The sequence below is a fragment of the Ahaetulla prasina genome, chromosome 2 (assembly GCF_028640845.1).
Source record: "Ahaetulla prasina isolate Xishuangbanna chromosome 2, ASM2864084v1, whole genome shotgun sequence".
Classification (NCBI taxonomy): domain Eukaryota; kingdom Metazoa; phylum Chordata; class Lepidosauria; order Squamata; family Colubridae; genus Ahaetulla; species Ahaetulla prasina.
Genome location: NC_080540.1, coordinates 105224908 through 105245234, shown reverse-complemented (window position 1 = coordinate 105245234; position 20327 = coordinate 105224908). Strand labels below are relative to the sequence as shown.

Below are 20327 nucleotides of genomic sequence, written 5' to 3'. Positions count from 1 at the left end.
AGGCTGAGGGAGAGAAGGGGGATAGGACAGGCTAATCGTAAATACTCATTAATTTTCAAGCTGTAAGTGTCGATTTATCAAGCCCGATCACATGATTTTGTAGTGGAGCAAGGGTATTCAGCTAGTGTTTTTATATAATTGCTGGTATTAATTTCTTGAAAAAGGCCACATACAAGTATAAAAATAGTTGGAATGCAAAAATGAAGAAGTGCATATGTCACCATAATCTCTCCATTTTTTCTATCAATGGAATTTTAGAAACAATTTTTATAATAAGATACAGGTAACCCTCAACTTAGCCACAATTGGGGCCAGAAATTCATAGTTAAGCCACAGGGTAATTAAGTGTGGCATCCGATTTTACAATCTTTTTGCTGCTGCCATTAAGTGAATCACTGGGGTTATTAAGTGAGACTTGTGATTGCAATTTATGACTTTCCCTGCCAGCTTCCCTGTTGACTTTGATTGTCAGAAGCCGACAGGGAAGATTGCAAATTGGCAATCATTTGATTGCAAGATGCTGCAACCATCATGGCGGTTGCCAAGCACCAAATTATGATCATGTGACTATGGGGTTGATGTGACAATCATAACTTTGAGGAGGGTCATAAATCATTTTTTTCAGTGATGTCTTAACTTGGATCCATTCAGTGCTATCTTAATCAACCATTGTATGTTGAATAAATTGAGGGCTATCTGTGTAAAAAAGCTACTATTGCGTAATAAGCAATCATTCAGCATTAACATCTGAGTTGTTCCTTCCCATAGAAAGTAAGACTATGTTAGAACAGCTTCCTCAGTTGCTTGATTTTGACTAAAATGTAGTATGTCACCTGTCTGATCAAATTTAGAATTCTTGAAGTCGTGGGTTCACTAATCAGCGGATTAGAACTTCCTTATTGGCATGTAATCTTAGAATTATACCTCCCCTCTTTCTCTCCACATTTCATCTCGGTATAAATCTCCATCAGTCTAGCCAGTCTCTGCAATTGGAAAAGGTGCTATCAGACTTCAGATTTTTTTTTGCCACCATAGACTAATAAATATAGCAACATAGGAAATTAGCTCCGTTATTTTTAAAACTGAGTGAGACACCCAGGGAATAAAATTATCCCTTCTGGATTCAAGGGATAAGGTTAAATATAAAATAGCATTTGTTTTTCTCTTGAGAGTAAATAAATTGAGAGGATGTTGTAATTCAGCATTTCAGAGATATAAATAGTCCTGTTGGCAAAGACAACTATTTTGCTGTATTATTAATTTGGTGTTGCTAAATTTGGATAATTAAGAAAACCTATAATGGAAAAATGTCAAGCTACAGTTTGGAACTATTTGATTTTGAAAAAATTAGGATCAGAGAAAAATATTGCTCGATCAGGAAAAATTGGAATAGAATATGCATAGTTTATGATAAAAATAAATTTTACAGTTATCAAAATATAAAACATGTACATTTTTCATTCCAGCTACTTGCAGCGATCTAATGGAAAAAATAGTGTTCATATTCAGATTCCCCCCCCCCATTTTATGTGTAAAGCCCTAATAGTTGTAAGCACGTTTCCTGATTATTCAATAAGGGATATGCTATATTATTGTTTACAGAAGATAATATTAAATCACTGACATATTTATATTATAGTAAGACAGACAATTTTCTCCAACCGGGTACTGTGCAGTAAGGATTAAAACTTCTTCCTAGTAGAAGTTTTAATTTTGTTTTTCTTACTTGAGTGTGTTGATCACACTGTGGTTTTAGAATTGGTCTCCAAATTGTTGCTAAAAACTAAATTGCTTTGGATATATGGCAAAATTTTGAATTGGTTTGTCACCTGTTCCTCTTAAGCTTTGAATTCAGCTGCACGCCTTAAATGAATGAATAAATAAAATAAAAGCTGTTTCCTGTGTTGTTCATATTGTAATTAATTATTTGCAACTTTTTGATAAAATAAAATCATAGAGATAATTTTTCCAGTCAGTAGCAAATGAACTTCCTCCTTCAAGTTCTCTTTTTACAAAGCAAAAATCAGCTTTAATTAGTGACACTTAAGGTGAACAAATCAAGCCTGGGTTATGAATTACTCACTGGCATCCGGCCTAGATCATGATTAACTCACAGTGTTACCCATGACACATAATTCTTTGGGTATTAAGCATGGATGACTTTCCCTTGAAAAGAGCATTTGAATGAATAGATTGTGGCATCAAGTCACTGAGAGATCCTGCTTGTGTTGGGATTTGATGATGGCTGAAATAAATAGAAGCAACTTTGACTGTGTTTTCTGATTTTCAAAGACATTTTCTTCTTTCAGATTTATTTGCATTTGTTTTGATATTTTGGGGATTGCAGTTCTTACAAGCTTTTTTTCAGATTTTTCTTAAATCATTCCAGAGAGCTCTACTATTCCTCAGGGTGAGGGATACATATTTTAACATCCTAAAATATATTTAATGCAATGTGCTACATTATGTGGCGTTTCAAAAAAGATATTATTTTGATAATATTTTAGTCCTGCTCTCAGCGTGAACCCTGCTGGATCCCTGATGCTGGCTATTTGCATTGATAGGAAAATATATCTTGCTTCATACTTTTTTTTTTTGAAAAACACATATTAGAAATGTGTGTGGCAGGGGAGGGGGGAAAACAAGCCTCCCTATCTCCAAGCTGTGATCTTAGTTGGCACTAGCTATTCCACAATCTTTTTTTTTAACAAATGAAATATAAAATAACACTGCTTTATAGTTAAGGGTGGAGCTATGTAATTATTATCATACGTAGTCTGGCTCTAAGTTTGGTAAGGATAGAGGAAGCATTTCCTGATGTAAAACTTCCTGTAAATGTATTGTCCAAGTCCTGATGAAAACACAACAGTTCTTTATCTCTTAATCAGCAATTTCTTCCTTAACAATAACACCTGAGGAAGCATCACATTTCTGGTGCAGGTTTCCCTAAGTAAATGGCAGCATCAGAAGCCTCTAAATCAGAGGTGTCCAAACTTGGCCCCTTGAAGAGTGGTAGACTTCAACTCCCAGAATTCCCCAGCCAGCATGAGCTATAAATATGAGCAAGTTGCTGGCTGGGGAATTCTGGGAGTTGAAGTCCACCACTCTTCAAGGGGCCACGTTTGGACATCCCTGCTCTAAATAGACACTTTATAAGCCATTACATTATCAGCAGGTTCCTGTTTGGTTAACTTTGCATCTGTCTGAAAAGTTGGATGTCAGGAATTTTGGATGGGTATTTTTCCAAAATGAAGGTGTTTTTCCTTACGTTTTTTGTCTGATTGAGTCAATCTGTTGATTGAAGAACATGTACTTTTGGGTGCAGTAAATTGCTCATCCCTGGTATGTAGTGCTTTGGGCTACTCTGCTGACAAACCAATAAGTTGATGGCTGGGGAGCATAACAAGGCATCCCTGTTCACGGCAGTAACTCAGCGGCGCTGCGTGTCCAGTGTGACAATGTCTCAGATTCGATCTGCCACAGGGAGACACTTTAGCCAGGAGTTGTACTTTATTACTATTATTATTTTTCTAATGGCCTCTGAAAGCTAAAAGAAGAGTGGTAGTGATGTTAAGTGTATCATTTAGATCAGTGGCCCTCAACCACTGGCACCAGGGACCAGTTTCGTGGAGAGAGGTTCTTCCCCAGCCTGTAGGGGGCGTGGTTTCACATGCTGCCTGCATCCCATTGATGGGGTTCCCTTGTTTGCAGGGTCGCAGTTTCTGGCATGTAGCGGACCGGTGCTGGTCCACGGACTGGGGGTTGGAAACCCCTGATTTAGACACTTAATATGTCATTTGTAGGGTTATTTTCTTTTAAAAAGGGGAAATATATTCGGTCAAAGTTCAGGAATATATATTTTTTATTTTAATTTGTTTATTTATTTTGTCAAACACAACGATCGATATATATATAGGCATGAAATAACCACACAAATTGAATACAACCAAAAGGAATATTAGGACAGGAACAGTAGGCACGCTTATGCACACTCCTTACAGACCTCTTAGGAATGGGGTGAGGTCAAATATGATCTTGGACTTTGGAGGAGGTAGCCAATAAATGACATGGGGCTGAAGCTTGATTTAGAGTTGCCCACCACTGCACATATGTGTCGCTGCATACCTATATGTGAAGCGGTTGATAAGCGTAAATGGCAGATGGTTGTGGACGGGCAGATACACAGACCTCCTGAATTCCAACTGTGTGTTATGGAAAGGTGCGTGCCCTGAATGCTGATTGGTTGATCTAATTTCCTGTTCTATGCTTTGATGTTTGAGTGCCCCCTAGCCAGAATGTTAAGATTTACAGAAATATAAATGGAACCATCTCCAGATGACAAACACATACATTCCCCGATATGCTGTGCTGAAGAAGTCTGACCGATCCTTGAAGCTTCCTCCTTTATTATTGTCCAGCATATCTTTTAAGGCTGAATGAATGTGGAACATTTGAAATCTATTCTTGGACAGTTAAGATGTTACTGGATTAGTTTATTGCATATTCTTCTAGGAAACCACATTATTTTTTTGATATTCAGACTGAGATTAAGTGAAATCTAAGTGTAATGTATTCAAATTTCTATATTTTTTTTTCTTTGGGGTACTTTTGGGATAAAATGAAATAACGTTATCCTTTCAATTGCACACACCCCCCCTTTTTTTTTATCCCTTCTCCTTGCAAGATGAAATGTCACAACTCTCTCTGTTCTTCTTCTCTTTTTGCTGGAGAAATAAGAAAATGAAAACTGATTAAAATTTCAAAAAGCTCACATCATTATCCTTCAAAGCTCTGGTTTTTTATTTACGTGTAAAAAGAACACATTAAGGCAAGGAAGAGAGCTCTGACTCCAAGAACAAATAAAGGAAATGAGGTCAGTGTTCCATATTTGGATTTCTTTAAGGTTGACAGTCACAAACAGGTACCCTGTTCTACTAAGTGAATGACTCAAGTGGTTTGGAAAATTAAGCTGCAAGTTAAATGCCTTTGGTATTTCCTGGGCAGGATTAGTGGTAGGTTGATGTACCTCAGACAACATTCATTGTAATTTTTAACGGCCTTCTCTACCTCATCTTGCTGATACATCATAAATCAAATAATCTCTTTCATAGGTAACCCAGATTTGTAACTGGTGGCTGCTATTATTATAATGATCTAACTGGTGATATAATCATCATCCACCTTTTGACCTAATTAATAATCCTCTGTAGAAATGATTTTGAACTTTTCCATATATTCTCCAATTTAGGAAGGAATGAACTAATTAGTCCAACTGATGCCACAAATAATATTGCAAGGATGTGGATATGTTTACAGAGTTGCAAAATATTGCCAAAATAATGCATTTTTTTTATCATCAAGAAAATCTTACAGCTGCAAGTTTTGTACTAGCAAGTTATATTGTGTTTGCTATGTTGAAGAAGAGATGAATGATGGTAGAACATATTTTTATATTTTAAGCAAATCATTCCATACAATAATGCTTGAAGAGCTCAGATCAATAAAGTTGAGCAAAATTCAGTTCAATGAAGGTTGAAGAGTTGAGATAATTCTTACTCAAAATGTAATATTTGGTGCACATATCTTGTTAAAAAAATTAATGCTACTGTCAGAATTGTAGAAAACGAAGCAGAAGGAAAAAAACACCTGTAAAAAGAATTCATTTGGGGGCAAATTCTCCTACTTCGTTCAGCTAAAATTTATAGCATGTTCAAAACAGTTCACATTATATTTCATTTGAACTTTGTTCTTTGCTACAGCCATAACTTCCCTTTGCACTTTCTACATGTTTATACTAGTTTACAGAATTGGGGCTTTTTCTTGCTTTTTATCATAATAAATATTGGTGTAAATCTGGACGGATAACAATTTTGCTGTGGTTTGTGCACACAAGAAAGCTAATGTGTAAGAAAGGTGCACCATGTACTTATTTACTGGTTTAAGATTCAAAAAGAGTTTTTGTCCCATTTTCCTTTGAAATCATAAATAGAATGGATAACATGTTGGAAAAAGTACAGAGAATAGAATAGAATATTATCTCAATATCTAATAGCTATCATTTCTTTTGTTCCTGAAGATGGGGATGGCGGGAACCTATTTTCTTTTGAATTGCAGAACATTTCCCAACCAAATTCCTACTCCTTTCTCACATTACTTGTATGCTTCTAGATGCACCAAAATGTTTGCAGCCATATACTAACTGAGGAGGTGGTGGTATCAATTTGAGAGACATTTTCCTGTTTCAGGCTTATGCGTTGGGAATTCCAGTGGTTATTTTCTTGCATATGTCCTGCCTCCAAAAAGGTCAGACGGAAATCTCTGCACTGAGTCAATCGTTTCTTTCAGAGTTGACGGCAAGGATTTCTTTACAGATACTCCTTGACTTACAACCGTTGGCTTAGTGAGTGATCAAAGTTATAACAATATTGAAAAAAGTAACTTATAACGGTGGTGAAATCCAAATTTTTTTACTACCGGTTCTGTGAGCGTGGCTTGGTGGGTGTGATTTGGTGGGCGTGGCTTGGTGGGCATGGCAGGGGAAGGATACTGCAAAATCTCCATTCCCACCCCACTCCAGGGGAGGGATACTGCAAAATCTCCATTCCCACCCTGGTTGGGGCCAGCCGGAGGTGGTATTTGCTGGTTCTAACTACACAAAATTTCTGCTACCAGTTCTCCAGAACCTCCTGGATTTCACCCTTGACTTATAATCATTTTTCATACTTAGGACCATTGCCCCAAGGTCACGTGATTTATATTTGGATGCTTGACAACAGTTTCATATTTATGATGGTTGCAGAGTCCGAGGGTCATGCTTTTGCAACCTTCTGACAAGCAAGTCAATGGGGAAGACAGATTCACTTAACAACAGTGTAACTAATTTAACAACTGCAGTGATTCACTTAATAAATGTGGCAAGGAAAGTTCTAAAATGGCAAAACTCACTTAAGAAATTTCTCACTTAGCAACATAAATTTTGGACTCAGTTGTGGTCATAAGTTGAGGACCACCTGTATATCCTTGTTTTCAGTTAATACAAGGGATGTCAAGGGAGAAGGGTCATGGTGTCGGTATCACCAAAGTTTGGTCAAATACAGAAAAGACAGATGCAGCTACTTATTCTGAATGGTGCTGTTTCCTGGACTTGTTCAGCATTCTGTCTCTTCTACATTCCATTTGATGTGTAAACTCCTCCCTTCGGTCTTCTGGGACAACTGATTTACAAATCAGGCCTGCCTATGTCATGTCTATGACATCTTTGGATGGAATAGAGGTTGTTCATCAGTAAAGAGGATTTCCTGGATGGACTATTTTGATCCACACATTTGTTATTATCTCAGTGAGAGATCTGGAATGATATTCTAAGGTTTGTGTTGGCAACTGAAGAGTACCTTCTGATTCCTTAGAAGCATTTATATTATAGCAGCAGTTGGTAAAGTGTGTTTTGAGGATCCCTGGGGATCCCTGGGATCCCTTCAGGAGATGTGTGAATTCAAATAAAATTAACAAACATTCTCAGTTTTAATCTCTAACTCAATAAATATTGAGCCACTTTGGTGTAGTGGTTAAGGCACCAAGCTGAAACCAAGAGAGCACGAGTTCTATTCATGCCTTAAGCACAAAGCCAGGTGGGTGATCTTAGGCCAATCACTCTTTTTCAGCCCTAGGAAGGAGATAGTGAAAACCACTTTTGAAAAACCATGCCAAGAAAACTGCAAACTAGTATGTACTTACTGCAAAGTAGTAAGTATTCTTGGTGGTTTATTAAATGTTAACTACTCATAAGTGAGTAGTTAAACCATCTCAGATGTGAACACTGGAACTGGTTTGCACAAAATCATAATATGAAAAAGACTTGAACCCTATGAGGAATGTATGAGGCCGCTCTTGTCTTTGCTTCTTTGTAGGATACGAAGATTCTGCTGTTTTAGATTGCACATTAAAAGCTGAAGATCCTGAGCAAATCTCTTTTAGCATATCTCTGATGCTGTGGAACTGTTTTTTTTCCTTCCTACTGACATGTTTCTTCATGATGCTTGATTGTCTCAATCTTCAGCTCTTTCCTTCTTCTCTTTTTTCCTTTTCCTCATAAATGTGAAGAGTGTCAAGAATAGGTAGACAATGGAAAAGAATAGAATTCACTTAATGAGTTTCTGGAAATAAGGGTCAATTGTTCTCCTCTCTTTCTACTTATACTGGAACGAGCTGGTTTACTGATTTACTTGCTTCCCTTACTGTTTGTTTAGCCAAGGTTTGAAATTATGATGGTGCTGAAAAACAACCTTTACGATTGGTCCTTGAACATGCAGGCATTGCAGCATCCTTGCAGTCACATGATCACAATTCAGGCCAGTGGTGACATTCAATTTTTTTCCCTACCGATTCTGTGGGCGTGGCTTGGTGAGGGGTTTCCTGTGACTGAGTGGATGTGGCCAACTTGATGTTACTCACAGCTGCGCCCATTCAGTCAAAGGACTCCCTCCACTAATCCACACCCACAGAACCTGGTAGGAAAAAATGTGTGTATGAGCATGAGAAGGGCTCATAGTGAATACTGTGGCAGAGAGAATCCGAAGTTTTCTCCCTCTATTCATAACGGAGCTGCTGCTCCCTTTATGGTCCCCCCGGCCTCCTCTCTCCTGGGGGTCGAAGTACCTTAATTGAACAGGCTACAGCAGTTCCACTGTGAATGGAGAGAGAAAACTTTGGATTTTCTCTGCTGCATTTAACATTGAATTCTGTGGCAGCGATAATCCAACTTTTTCTCGTACTTTGACCGCTGGGAGGGATCATAAAGGGAGCAGCAGCTCCACTGTGAATGGAGGGAGAAAATGTCGGATTCTCTCTGCTACAGAATTCAACTGTAAATGCTGCAGTAGAGATAATCCAAAGTTTTGTCCCTCCATTCACAGCGGAGTTGCTACAGCCTGCCTGCAGCAGAGAAGATCTGAAGTTTTCTCCTGCAGTGGCTGCGTCTTCCCAAGGGGCTGGCCGCCCACCCGCGGCATGTCTCCCATCATGGGGTGGATGCTTAACCCGGCCTCGGAGGCTAAGCTGGGAAGACTGCGTGGAAGGCAGGCAAGCATGTCAGGGCCACCTGGCCGCAGGGAATAGAGTAAGGGAGGCCTTCGCAAGTGGGCCTGGCCATGGGGACTGCTGGGAAGGCGGCATGGAAGACAGGGAAGCACGGCAAGGCTGTAGGCCATGGGGAAGGGAGTAAGAGAGGTAGGATGGGACGGGGGGGCAGTTAGCTAGGCAGTGACTTGCAGGCTTACTTGGCAGGCAGATCAGGGCCGTTCAGTTGGGGCACAGCGTTTCAGGCAGGCAAGCTTCAGAGCAGAGACTGTGCGCAAGCGAAGATCCACACAATAGAAGTGAGGAGTGACTGGGCGGGCAAGTGGTGACCGGGCGACCAGTTCAGGGGTGTGGCCAGCCAGAGATTGCTACCGGTTCGGCGACCCAGGCCAAATGTCCGCTACCGGTTTGACTGAACTGGTCGGATTTCACCTGATTCAGCCCCTTGGCAACTGGCATACATCTATGATGGCTGCAACATCCTCTGGTCACATAATTGACAATTGCAACCTTCACAGCTGACTTCCAACAAGCATTGTTGATGGGGAAGCCAGCAGGAAGTCACAGGTCATGGTCATGCTTAATGGCCACTAGTGATTTGCTTCATGATCATAGCCAGAATTGGCAACATAGGTCGAGTGCAGTCATGTGATGTTTCGCTTTATGATCATATCATTTAGTGATGGAGTTGCTGGTCTGTTTCGTGGTTGGTAAGTGAGAACTACAAGTAATTCAGCTCTGGGGACTGCCTTATTCCACTAGGGGAATGGGAATAGGCTGGAGCTTCTATGTTCCAGGTGGGTAGAGCAAACCCAACAAGAACCTTTCACTTCCAGGGCCTTGAGCTGGTCTGTTTGACATGATAGACTCCTTTGCCTTATTGGGGCTCGTCTTCAACATATCAACAAACCTGATGTACCTTAGTTCTTTCACTGTGATTCTAGCAATGGAGAGATCAGACTTGTGTGTCCTTACTTATAGAGGGCAGCTAAGTTTCTCTTCTTGATTTCTGTAATAATTCTGGAATTTAGATTTAAGATTGATGCTGATGACATCATGTAGAGCTGCTCTGACCATCCAAAGATTGCTAATGTTGAAGCAGCCTGCTGCCTGATCTGTTTGGAGGTTCAGCCACATTGCAGAAATAGTCGATGCTTATGCTACTTGCTATTCTGCTATCTCTGGATGTTTTTTCTGATTCCTGGATTGGATTGGTCCATGAGAACTGGCAAGTTTTTTGACTTGGTATTCCTGAGCTCCAATCTTTAGCTGCAATATGGCTCTTGGGCTGTAGCCCCTCTGACACATGCCAATTACAGTATCTATAATTACTAGAATTGCCATCGTGGCCAGCATCGTGTATCTTCCTCCTCCTCCTACCTAGGTGAATTGGTTGTAACTCTTTCCCACTAGCTTTCTTTTTGGTGACTGAGAATATGTGTATGCCTGCCATTCACTTTTGTATGACACAAGGCATTTGGAGGTGTAATTTTGGAGGCCACAATTTATTTTGGTAGTATGGAATGAGCATATGCATTGTGTTGCTGTATGAATGAAATGTGTATCTGGGATATGTGATACATTGGGCAATTCCAGCCTGGAAGTCTTCAGATATGTGGATTTCATCCCTTCAGCTCTTCTCTACATTGTCTAATAAATTCTGGGAATTTATCCTCATGTCTGGACCACAGCTAGATTGAGAAGGTCTCTTTTCCCCCTGTACATATTACAGAAAAAGACAAGTACTGGTGGGCAAATTTTCTTGTAGAGAGCTTTTCACCAGCTCTAATATTCAAAGTTGAAAAACTTCTGAAAAGATTTTGAAGAATCTCAAGAGTCTCTAGAAAATTATTTGAAAAGCATTGGCTTAGAGCAAGTGTTAACTGTTCTAATAAGGGAAGTGTGATTTAATTGTTTGACTAACTGGTTCATTCGTCTCTGGTTTGTTTTTTCAGTACTATGACTGGCAAGCATTTGACAAATAATCTTGTTTGTATTCCTCATTATGCTATGCTTGAAGTTGAGAATCATATTTGGCTGTCTACTTCCTCAGCGTAATTAATGCTTGCTCAACACTTTTGAGATGCTTTAATGAAAGGTGTTGCAAAATTGTAGAATTGGTAAGGTTAGATTGTTCATCCTCATCATATATGTGTGTGGGTTAACAGGAAACAGAAGACGGAGTGCCATAGTGCCAATTATAGTGGCTGACTCAAATGAATGTTGACGTCTCTATCCTCCATTTTATTTTATATTGATATAAGATCTGCAGTTCCTTCCATAGTAGGCCAGAATGCTTTGAACATTCTTGGGTCTGAGGAAGTGACAAAGATGTTGAGTATATCTTAAATCTTAAAATAACTAAGCAATACTGTATCCTTTTTTTTTTAACCTACATTTTGATTACTTCAGAAGCTAATTCCTTATGGTAAACGGTTACAAAGAATCACAATATCAAGTACTAGGAAGTTGGGATACTAACAAACATGTTGGAGGCAGCAGCACCAGCGCTTAACCACAATGACAACAAAAGGATGTTATTTACAGTACTTGCTTGGTAATGTCTGGTACCAGTTATAAATTGCATTTGTGCAATGATGTCATGCATGTTTCTGTCTCTCTCTGCCTGCCTGTCTCTCTCTCTCTCCCTCCCTCCCTTTCTCTTACACATACATACACACACACACACACACACACACACACACACACACACACACACAGATTTCAGGGACACACACAAAGAGGGAAGAATAGAGGGAATCAGTAGGAAGAGTCTGGTTTATTCTGACTATTTAGGAAGTTTGACCTAATTTTGTATCTCTGCTCCCTTTTTATTTTTGGTTGAAATAATTATTTTTAATTATATTTCATTAAAGGGGTTATTTTTAATTATATCTTCTTAAATGTGTGGGGAGAAGGTTCTCCTTTGTTGGAAGAAATATCAGATTGAATATAACATTTCCAAGGCATTCATCTACTTCGAACTCCCCTTTTCTGCCATTAGAGGAGCGGTGGCAATAAAGCTTCTTACTGTATAATGATGAGGCATCCAGAGACAGGCTACCTTCTCCAGCTGAGGACTTCTGCATTGGTGAACTGGAAAACTTGGCAACTCCAAATCTCAACCAGCAAATGCTCAGTCTTACATATTGGAAAAAAGAACCCAAACACTAAGTACAAGCTTGATGGACATTACCTTATTGATGACCCCCACCCTCTAAAAGACCTTGGAGTTTTCATATCAAATGATCTAAGTGCCAAAGCCCATTGCAACTACATAGCAAAAAAGTCTCTAAAAGTTGTAAATCTAATTTTGTATCTCTGCTCCTTTTTATTTTTGGTAGTATGGAATGAGCATATGCATTGTGTTGCTGTATGAATGAAATGTGTATCTGGGATATGTGATACATTGGGCAATTCCAGCCTGGAAGTCTTCAGATATGTGGATTTCATCCCTTCAGCTCTTCTCTACATTGTCTAATAAATTCTGGGAATTTATCCTCATGTCTGGACCACAGCTAGATTGAGAAGGTCTCTTTTCCCCCTGTACATATTACAGAAAAAGACAAGTACTGGTGGGCAAATTTTCTTGTAGAGAGCTTTTCACCAGCTCTAATATTCAAAGTTGAAAAACTTCTGAAAAGATTTTGAAGAATCTCAAGAGTCTCTAGAAAATTATTTGAAAAGCATTGGCTTAGAGCAAGTGTTAACTGTTCTAATAAGGGAAGTGTGATTTAATTGTTTGACTAACTGGTTCATTCGTCTCTGGTTTGTTTTTTCAGTACTATGACTGGCAAGCATTTGACAAATAATCTTGTTTGTATTCCTCATTATGCTATGCTTGAAGTTGAGAATCATATTTGGCTGTCTACTTCCTCAGCGTAATTAATGCTTGCTCAACACTTTTGAGATGCTTTAATGAAAGGTGTTGCAAAATTGTAGAATTGGTAAGGTTAGATTGTTCATCCTCATCATATATGTGTGTGGGTTAACAGGAAACAGAAGACGGAGTGCCATAGTGCCAATTATAGTGGCTGACTCAAATGAATGTTGACGTCTCTATCCTCCATTTTATTTTATATTGATATAAGATCTGCAGTTCCTTCCATAGTAGGCCAGAATGCTTTGAACATTCTTGGGTCTGAGGAAGTGACAAAGATGTTGAGTATATCTTAAATCTTAAAATAACTAAGCAATACTGTATCCTTTTTTTTTTAACCTACATTTTGATTACTTCAGAAGCTAATTCCTTATGGTAAACGGTTACAAAGAATCACAATATCAAGTACTAGGAAGTTGGGATACTAACAAACATGTTGGAGGCAGCAGCACCAGCGCTTAACCACAATGACAACAAAAGGATGTTATTTACAGTACTTGCTTGGTAATGTCTGGTACCAGTTATAAATTGCATTTGTGCAATGATGTCATGCATGTTTCTGTCTCTCTCTGCCTGCCTGTCTCTCTCTCTCTCCCTCCCTCCCTTTCTCTTACACATACACACACACACACACACACACACACACACACACACACACACACAGATTTCAGGGACACACACAAAGAGGGAAGAATAGAGGGAATCAGTAGGAAGAGTCTGGTTTATTCTGACTATTTAGGAAGTTTGACCTAATTTTGTATCTCTGCTCCCTTTTTATTTTTGGTTGAAATAATTATTTTTAATTATATTTCATTAAAGGGGTTATTTTTAATTATATCTTCTTAAATGTGTGGGGAGAAGGTTCTCCTTTGTTGGAAGAAATATCAGATTGAATATAACATTTCCAAGGCATTCATCTACTTCGAACTCCCCTTTTCTGCCATTAGAGGAGCGGTGGCAATAAAGCTTCTTACTGTATAATGATGAGGCATCCAGAGACAGGCTACCTTCTCCAGCTGAGGACTTCTGCATTGGTGAACTGGAAAGCTTGTATTATCTCATAGTAGATATTACCCAATTTATACTAAAGCTTCAAATTACTTCAAGGGTAATTTACACCTTATTTTCAGGTAAAACGAGCATAAAAATCTGAGGAGACAGAAGGGCAGTCTGTCCTTGCTCAATTCTGCCATTCCTTCTGAAGATACCAGCCACAGCTGCTGGCAAAACATCAGAAAACTAAATCCTGAAGCTTAGCACTGCCCAATAGATACTAGCCATGGAAGTCTAATCCATCTATTGTGGCACTTTGTCAATGCCATTTGAGAATGAGGAAGGGTGACAAATTAGGATATAATTAGGTAAAATTGGAAGGAAGTTTTTTCTCCTCTTTGTTCTTAAAAGAGGTGAAGACTTTTAAGAACATCATGAAGACGAACAATTGTTTCCCAAGGCCACCAGTTAATTCTTTTGGGTGGGGGCAAATGGTGTACTTACAGCAACAGATGAGATGGAGATAGAAAGCTAGGATGCTGGAGTGGCAAGTTTAGAAGCTCTGTGGGAGAAGCTCAAGATCCCTCTCAAGCCTAGTACTACCTCTTCTAAAAAAAGAATAGTAAAGGAATAAAAGGTATATATAGGTAGTCCTCGACTGACAACAGATCACTTAGTGACATTTGAAGTTACAATGGCACTGAAAAAAGTGACTTATGACCATTTTTCACACTTATGACCCCAGCATTCCCATGGTCATGTGATTTACATTCAGATGTTTGACAGTTGACTCAAATTTATGACAGTTGCGGTATCCTGGGGTCATGTGATCACCTTTTGCAACCTTCTGACAAGCAAAGCCAGTGGGGAAACCAGATTCACTTACCAACAGGGATGTTAAACTCGCATTGTCAGGGTGGCGTCACATGACATATCGCGACTTTTTCCCCCTTCACTAAACTGGGCGTGGATGTGGTAAGCGCGATGCATCTGGGCCGCAGGCCATGAGTTTGGCAGCCCTGACTTAACAACTGTGTAACTAATTTAACAACTGTAGTGATAAGATTCACTTAACAAATTTCTCACTTACCAACATAAATTTTGGGCTCAATTGTAGTCATAAATTGAGGACTAACTATATTGTGTAGTGAAGAACCACAAATCAAAACTTTATTATTAGTCCATCATGCATGCTTGTAGAGTATCTTCTACAAAAGGCAATGGTTTTTTTTTTCCTAAAGAGGATAGCCAAGGGTGTTTTAATGTAAATTTTTACTTCAGGTACTGTTAAATAAAACCTTCAAAGCTTGATTGTTTTTGACAGCTTTGTTTGTTTCGGAGATTGTAACTGACAGGATAGATAAATATATAGATATGGATATCTATATGACAAGGATAGGCCTTGACTTTGTATCCGATTGGTCTAAAACTTGGCAACTTCAAATCTCAACCAGCAAATGCTCAGTCTTACATATTGGAAAAAAGAACCCAAACACTAAGTACAAGCTTGATGGACATTACCTTATTGATGACCCCCACCCTGTAAAAGACCTTGGAGTTTTCATATCAAATGATCTAAGTGCCAAAGCCCATTGCAACTACATAGCAAAAAAGGCTCTAAGAGTAGTAAACCTAATTTTGCGTAGCTTCTTTTCCAAAAATACTACACTACTAACTAGAGCATACAAAACATTTGCAAGACCCATTCTTGAATACAGCTCACCTGTCTGGAACCCATACCACATCTCTGACATTAATACAATTAAATGAGTCCAGAAATATTTTACAAGAAGAGTTCTCCGCTCCTCTGTAAACAACAAAATACCTTATACCTCCAGACTTGAAATCCTGGGATTAGAAAACTTAGAACTCCGCCGATTCTATCATCTATTGCAATGTCCTTCCTGTTAAAGACTACTTCAGCTTCAATCGCAATAATATAAGAGCAAACAATAGATTCAAACTTTATGTTAACAGCTTCAATCTTGATTGCAGAAAATATGACTTTTGTAACAGAGTTGTTAACGCTTGGAACACACTACCTGACTCTGTGGTCTCTTCTCAAACTCCCAAAAGCTTTAACCAAAAACTGTCTACCATTGACCTCACCCCATTCCTAAGAGGACTATAAGAGGCGTGCATAAGAGCACAAAAGTGTCTACCGTTCCTGTCCTATTGTTTTCTTTCATTATATGTGCTTGTATATAATGTTGTGACAAAAATAAATAAATAACTAAAAGATATGTCTCATAGATCCAGGAGGAGATGGGAAGAAGGGTAGTGAGTCCTTCTTGTGAAATAGGTAGTCTCATAAGCTGGCATCCCTCAGGAAGCACTAAGGTACTAATAAGGATAGGTGCACTGCTTATGAGGATTTATGCTTCCCTTGACTGAGATCATTCCTGGGAACTTGAAGAACTATATTACTTAATCCTAAGCAACTATGTAATCAGCCGGTGATAAACTCTATGGAAAGCTTAGTTTTGCCTGTTGGCAGCTGCAACGAAGGAACATGAAACCAGATCATCCATGAGTAGACATGTTCCTCCCTTCTGCATCATATTTATGAATCATCTCAACAAAGGATTGATTAATGCTTACCATCTGCCTTATGGATCAGTTTTAAGGAAGGACTGCCAAGCAATAGATTGAGTGTGTCACATTGTCTTAAAATGCAGTTATTCTGAACTTGCTGACCTGGCTCTTTACTGCCTTTCAGGAATAACTTATAACATGTTGCCCCATTTGGAATTTACCACCTAAAAACTAAAGGCTATCCATATAATCTTAGCATCTGAACAGTACATGTTTTTCTGAACACAGAACCCTCGTTCTGTTCCATTTGTATACTTGATTTAATGTGGTCCATCCTGAGCCCACTTGCTCCAGTAAAATATTTTCCTGATAATTTTGAAAAATCATGCTATATATCTTTCTGCCAAGAATCTGAAAAGAAAGGAAAATGCAAAATGGTTAGAAGGGAAGGAAAAAAACCCCTGAAGGGAAAGCAAGCAATTGCAGAATGAGCTCAGGAATTGATTGCTGGGAAAGAGGCGTGACTTGGATGAATTGGATGAGAAATAAACTTCATAATTAGTTATCCTTTATGCTAAGCAACTTCATTTGCGATTCTGCTTTATATGTCATGAGCATGTCCTTTTATTCTTTTTAAATAAAACATCTATTGGATCAAGTCAAACAATATCTACAGATTCCTCCTTTTATTGGGTATAAGCAACTATACTTACAGAAAACTCCATCTGGGAATTGGTTTAATGTGCTGTGTGAACCAGAAAAACCCGGAAAAAGAAAAGAAGTTGAAAATAGAAAATAGAAAAAAAAAAGTTGGCTTCATTTTCTGACTTGTTTTCTTTGGAACAAATCACAATCTTTCTTTTACATATGAAGGGTGAACCATACTGTAGCTGTATATAAATTAAATGGATGGAAACTAAGGAGAAATTTCTTGACAGAACAATTATTCAGTTGAATGGCTTGCCTTCAAAAATTGTGGATGCTCCATTACCGGAGGTTTTTAAGAAGAGATTGGACAACCATTTATCTGAAATGGTCTAGGATCTCCTGTTTGAGCAAGGTGATAAAGTAGAAAATTTCTAAGGTCCTTTCCAACTCAGTTATTCTGTTAATAATAATAGTGCAGCCATTCTGTTTTAATTTAATATGCTAATACAGACTTTGGTTTACCTTCAACGTTCTCCTTTATGTAATGATATTAGGTATATTATTAGTCATTTATAGGATTATGTGAGAAGCATATTATCTTAAGCCATTCTTGCTGTTGTTAATAAATTTGTATTTTAAAATAAAAATTAAGAAATATAGTTCATTAATCAGAAGTTTTTCATATCTGTGGCCTACTTTTTGCTAAGGAAATGTCTGCATATTACTTAATCCTAGAGCGCTTGCATATCTTGGCCTATTTTTTTTCTAAGAAACATCTGCATATTACTGAATCCTTGGAATGATGAGAACAGACATTAATGATGTAACACATATGAGAACATGAACATAAGGGAATACGTTGAGTCCACTGTTCCCACTTCCTGTCCCACAGTTCCCAGATAGTAAGGTTCATAGCCATGCTGCCTGAACATGTGGAAATTATAATAACTTTGAGGAAGGCAGGACCACATTGTCTCTTTACTCCATTCCATTCACATACCTCGTGCATAGAACAGTCTTTCTCCACTTCAGGAACTTAAAAAGAATTTTAGGTAGCTTGCTGGCTGAGAAATTCTAGGAGTTAGTCCACACATCTTAAAAGTTTCTGAGGTTGAGAAACACTGAAATGAAGCTTCTTTGAAAATTAATTGTGCTATATCTCAACTTTTAAATAATATCCTTCTATTTGTAAAATTGAATAATGGAGATCTAATTAAAATGGACTTATTTAGCCTAAATGAATGAAGCTGAAACCTGCCTGGAAAGAAATTGTTCGTAATTGACCATGTAATGTAAAAACTGCTATTTTGAACATAATTGTGTTAATTGAGAGTCAAGAAAGAGTATCAGTTTGCCCAATTATTAACGTGTCTAAGATTAAATCTGATTTCTATTCATTGTAAGTATAGTCTGTATTTTTATTGAGAAGATACACACTGTACTTATTATTTAACTGATTAGAACCTATTTTTATTTGTGCCGTTAGGAACTTTCATGTTATTTAACAGCATAATCACATAAAAAGTACATCTTTTCTCACTACTTAAATATGTTTCCTTTGAAATGATTGTTAGATCAGTTGTTCTGCATTCTGCACGTGTTCTAGAAAGACAACATGAGTATTTTGAAGAGCAGAGTAATTATTTTTCTGAACCTGCATAGCTCAGTCCTACAGCAAAATTTATTTCTCTTTCAGTGCAAATGTCCTTGGCACATTTCATTCAAATAAAGGCTTCTTTTAATATCTTCTAAAAAATGACACCACCTATTTTCTTCTCCCCTGCAGTGTGAATGAACTTTATGTGGATGATCCAGACAAAGATAGCGGGGGCAAAATAGAAGTAAATTTGAACATCAGCTTGCCAAGCCTGCACTGTGAATGTGAGTTTTCCTTATTCAGCTAAGATTACAATTGTGATTGTAGAACTATGTTAGTTTCATATTTCACATTCAGATTCCTATGAGTATACTTGTTCTTTTCTTGGAAAAAAAATACTTTTTTTTATGTAGAATTACATTCTTGCTTTTATGAATGACTTTTCTGGTGTTGCTAAATATTTATTTAGATAATAGTGTACTTATCGCGTAACAAGTGACAGGGTACTTAACAGAAAAGAGAAATATTTACTGAACACTCTTTTCTTAAAAAGGGCATGTAGAGCTAATTTGGCATATAATCTCATGTTTTCAGTACTATTCAAAGAGCTTTTATGAAATTCTTTTATGGTTTCAAAACGGCTGTAAGGCTGTTGTAACTATTTTGCAAGCGATGTGAGGGTACGGATTTTCTATGTAGAATTTCTACCACCAGCTCACATGTCACTGGATTTCTTTCTTCTATTGTGAGAGAAGAAACACAAAGTCCATTGAAGTGAATTGATCTGATGGCAACTCCTGTGCTTGTTTTTTTTTTTTATAAATAATTTTTATTTCCATTTTCCAACATCATATTTATGTACAAACTATTATCCATCATTAATCATTAAATTTTTATTTATTACTGATTCAGGCCTGCCCGATTGCCACTTCCTTTCTTCACAACCTCCCTCTCTACCCTCTACTACTTTCCCATCCATCCTCATCTCCTTCACTTTACTACTTCCTCTCCTCCTTCTCCACTCCTCCCTTCTTCCACCCTATCTAACCTTCTTATTCCCCTCCTCCTTCTCTACTCATTCCTACCTACTTTCTTCCCTCCTTCTACTCCTCTCTCCTTTTCTTCCTGAAATGGCAGTCGAGCATCCCCAATATCATTTAAAATTTTTAATTTCATATCTTCAAAAATTACTGTACATTAATAATCAATCCATGTATCATTTCCCCTTCCCCTCCCCTCCCCTCCCCCAGACTTCCCAGAGCAAATACCGGGTATTATGACCAACAATCACAAACTAACGTATACAAAATATACATATCCTTCTATTTGTAAAATTGAATAATGGAGATCTAATTAAAATGGACTTATTTAGCCTAAATGAATGAAGCTGAAACCTGCCTGGAAAGAAATTGTTCGTAATTGACCATGTAATGTAAAAACTGCTATTTTGAACATAATTGTGTTAATTGAGAGTCAAGAAAGAGTATCAGTTTGCCCAATTATTAACGTGTCTAAGATTAAATCTGATTTCTATTCATTGTAAGTATAGTCTGTATTTTTATTGAGAAGATACACACTGTACTTATTATTTAACTGATT

At 38.0% G+C, this 20327-nt stretch overlaps 1 protein-coding gene across 1 annotated transcript in view; it reads left to right on the top strand.

Moving 5' to 3' along the window:
• The window catches only part of ERGIC1 (endoplasmic reticulum-golgi intermediate compartment 1), an 84791-nt gene that overhangs the window by 39289 nt on the left and 25175 nt on the right, over window positions 1-20327 (top strand). Inside the window, exon 5 of the mRNA XM_058169435.1 lies at window positions 18918-19012. Within this exon, the coding sequence (XP_058025418.1) occupies window positions 18918-19012 (95 nt within the window). The remainder of the gene's footprint in view (window positions 1-18917; window positions 19013-20327) is intronic.